We start from the raw sequence: 2,500 nt of genomic DNA on the forward strand, positions 1-2,500 counted from the left end.
TGTGTGTGTGTGTGTTTGTACAGATTGCCCTCCATAATATTTGGGACAAAGGGACATCGTTTCATTACATCAGCCCTCTGCTCCCTACAGTTTTAGAACTCAAACTATTTATACTTCATTACATTACATCCAGACTGTGTGTGTGTGTGTGTGTGTGTGTGTGTGTGTGTGTGTGTGTGTGTGTGTGTGTGTGTGTGTGTGTGTGTGTGTGTGTGTGTGTGTGTGTGTGTGTGTGTCGGGGGGATCGGGTGTACTTTAGGCCATTGTAAGATTAAACTGTATGCAGTGCAGTTGGAGCCACTAACATTGTTCCATGTTTTTTGACTGCACTGCACCATGATTGCTTCTTGCAAAGTCTTGGCAGCCTTTGTTAATGCCCCATACATTAAACACATTTAAGCTTCACTGTAAGATTGTGGATATGGATTTATACGTGGATATTGGGTCATGTGTGATATCATAAAGTGGATCGCCCTGTTTATGAAATTTTGGAAGACATTGTCACTAGCAGGCCACGTGGTCTTTAAAATATTTGTTCACTGGCTCAGGAATTTACACAGGAGTTTCCCATCTTTTAGCTTGCCGTTTTTTTGTGTGGATGCTATAGTCACGGACATTGGTCACCCAAAGCTCTCACTAATGCAAACGTCTAATATATTTACTCCCTGTTCTCCCGGGGTGCATTTCTTGAAAGCATAGTTAGCAGTTAGCAACTTGGGTAGTTGCCAATGGGAAATTGCATTGCAACCAGGAAAGTAGCTTCCGTAGTTAGCAACTATGGTTTTGAGAAGTGCAGCCCAGCCTTGTAACAGATTTGTTAAGTCTCACTGGCACAGCTCAGCTCCCCATGTGATAATGGCAGTAACGAGGCCCTGTATTATAGAAGCCAATCCTCCATATTTCTTATACCAATGAAGCATTGAAACACTCCTGTGTAATCACAACCACCTGGCAAGCCAGTTGTCCCAAACATTATGGCGCCTTGAGTAAGAGCCATTTCTACACAGCGGAACAAAATGTGCGGAACAAAAGTATACAAAAGACATTACAGTCATTGTAAAGTAATGAATTGCATCTAAAAGTTTTGCTTGTAAAATTTCACACCGAAGAGCAAAGGAGTCACGTGACGAAAAATGGGCATTTGAAACATTTGCAACATTACACTAACACTAGCACTATCTATTTGCATTATGTACTATGTACCATTTGTTTTTTTCTAGATGTTGTCTGAGACAGGTTTCTAGCCATCTCTGACTAGTGTACCAATATGAATAAGTGAGTAACCTTTGTGTGTGTGTGTGTGTGTGTGTGTGTGTGTGTGTGTGCGTGCGTGCGTGCGTGCGTGCGTGCGTGCGTGTGTGTGTGCGTGCGTGTGCGTGTGTGTGCGATAGCTGGAACACTATGAGAGTGCCATTGGCTTCAAGCTGCCCAACTACAAAGCCGCCAAGAAGCTCTGGAAAGTCTGTGTGGAGCATCACACCTTCTTCAGGTACTGTGAGAGCATCTTTCTGTCTTTTTCTCTCTCTCACTCACTCACTCACACACGCACACACTGTATACACACTCATGCACAAAAACACACACACACACACACACACGCGCGAAAATTCACACACACACCCATGGTGCAGCTCAGTCAGTTGAGCAAGACAAAGTACCAGGTTGCCCCTATGTGTTCGAATCTAAGCCAAAACGTGAAATGAAAAATATTTCCAATGTCTCGAGTGTGCCTTTTCTTGATGGAAGCCGACCTGCCTCATTTATTACATGAGCTTCATTTACTTGCAAGGTAGAGACATTTGGGGTCCATTTCATTTACCAAACTCCTGTCTTCCGCTGTGCTCGTGGCCACGTGATGACATCGCAAGACGCCATTGACGATAGATGTTTAATTCAAATACTTTTGCAATTCAAAGCTAATTTGCTCATTTGCGATCGGGATGCTGAATGGGCGAAAGGCCCCCAAAAAGCAGGGAAGCCACTAGTGGTGTGGATCAGCACTGCCCTCACGATCCGATTCGATCACGATTCGGGAGGTAGCGATTCGATTCGATTCTATGCGATCCGATCCGATTCTACAATGCATTGCAATGCATTACATTTCTACTGAAAGCAAAGCAAATGTTTAATCAGTCATGATGAGGAAGTAATTGAAACTTAAAAAAATTGCCGGATTGATTCTGGAACTTGCCGGATCGATTCTGGATCGTCCATGCCCCGCATCGATTCGGATCGCCGAATCGATCATTGTTGACACCCCTAGAAGCCACTTTGTCTTCTCCACGGAGGTGGGACGTCAGCGAAACACGAGGTCACAAGCCCAAGTCGAGGATGGTAGTTTTGATAATGGAATGGACCCTTGATATCTGCAGGACCATCCCAAAGCTGATGTATACTGCACAGGATGAAATTGATTAAATGTAAATATTGGCCATTATCTGTATCTGGGTTTACAGTATATGATTAAATGTAAACACATTATTCTTTTATTGTGAATGAT

The 2,500-nt window shown here is 43.5% G+C and overlaps 1 protein-coding gene across 1 annotated transcript in view; it reads left to right on the plus strand.

Annotated features, from left to right (window-relative positions):
• Nucleotides 1-2,500, plus strand: part of epb41a (erythrocyte membrane protein band 4.1a) — a 61,676-nt gene that overhangs the window by 10,695 nt on the left and 48,481 nt on the right. Inside the window, exon 8 of the mRNA XM_063184867.1 lies at nucleotides 1,392-1,489. Coding sequence (XP_063040937.1) covers nucleotides 1,392-1,489 — 98 coding nt within the window. The remainder of the gene's footprint in view (nucleotides 1-1,391; nucleotides 1,490-2,500) is intronic.

The sequence above is a fragment of the Engraulis encrasicolus genome, chromosome 20, assembly GCF_034702125.1.
Source record: "Engraulis encrasicolus isolate BLACKSEA-1 chromosome 20, IST_EnEncr_1.0, whole genome shotgun sequence".
Classification (NCBI taxonomy): Eukaryota; Metazoa; Chordata; class Actinopteri; order Clupeiformes; family Engraulidae; genus Engraulis; species Engraulis encrasicolus.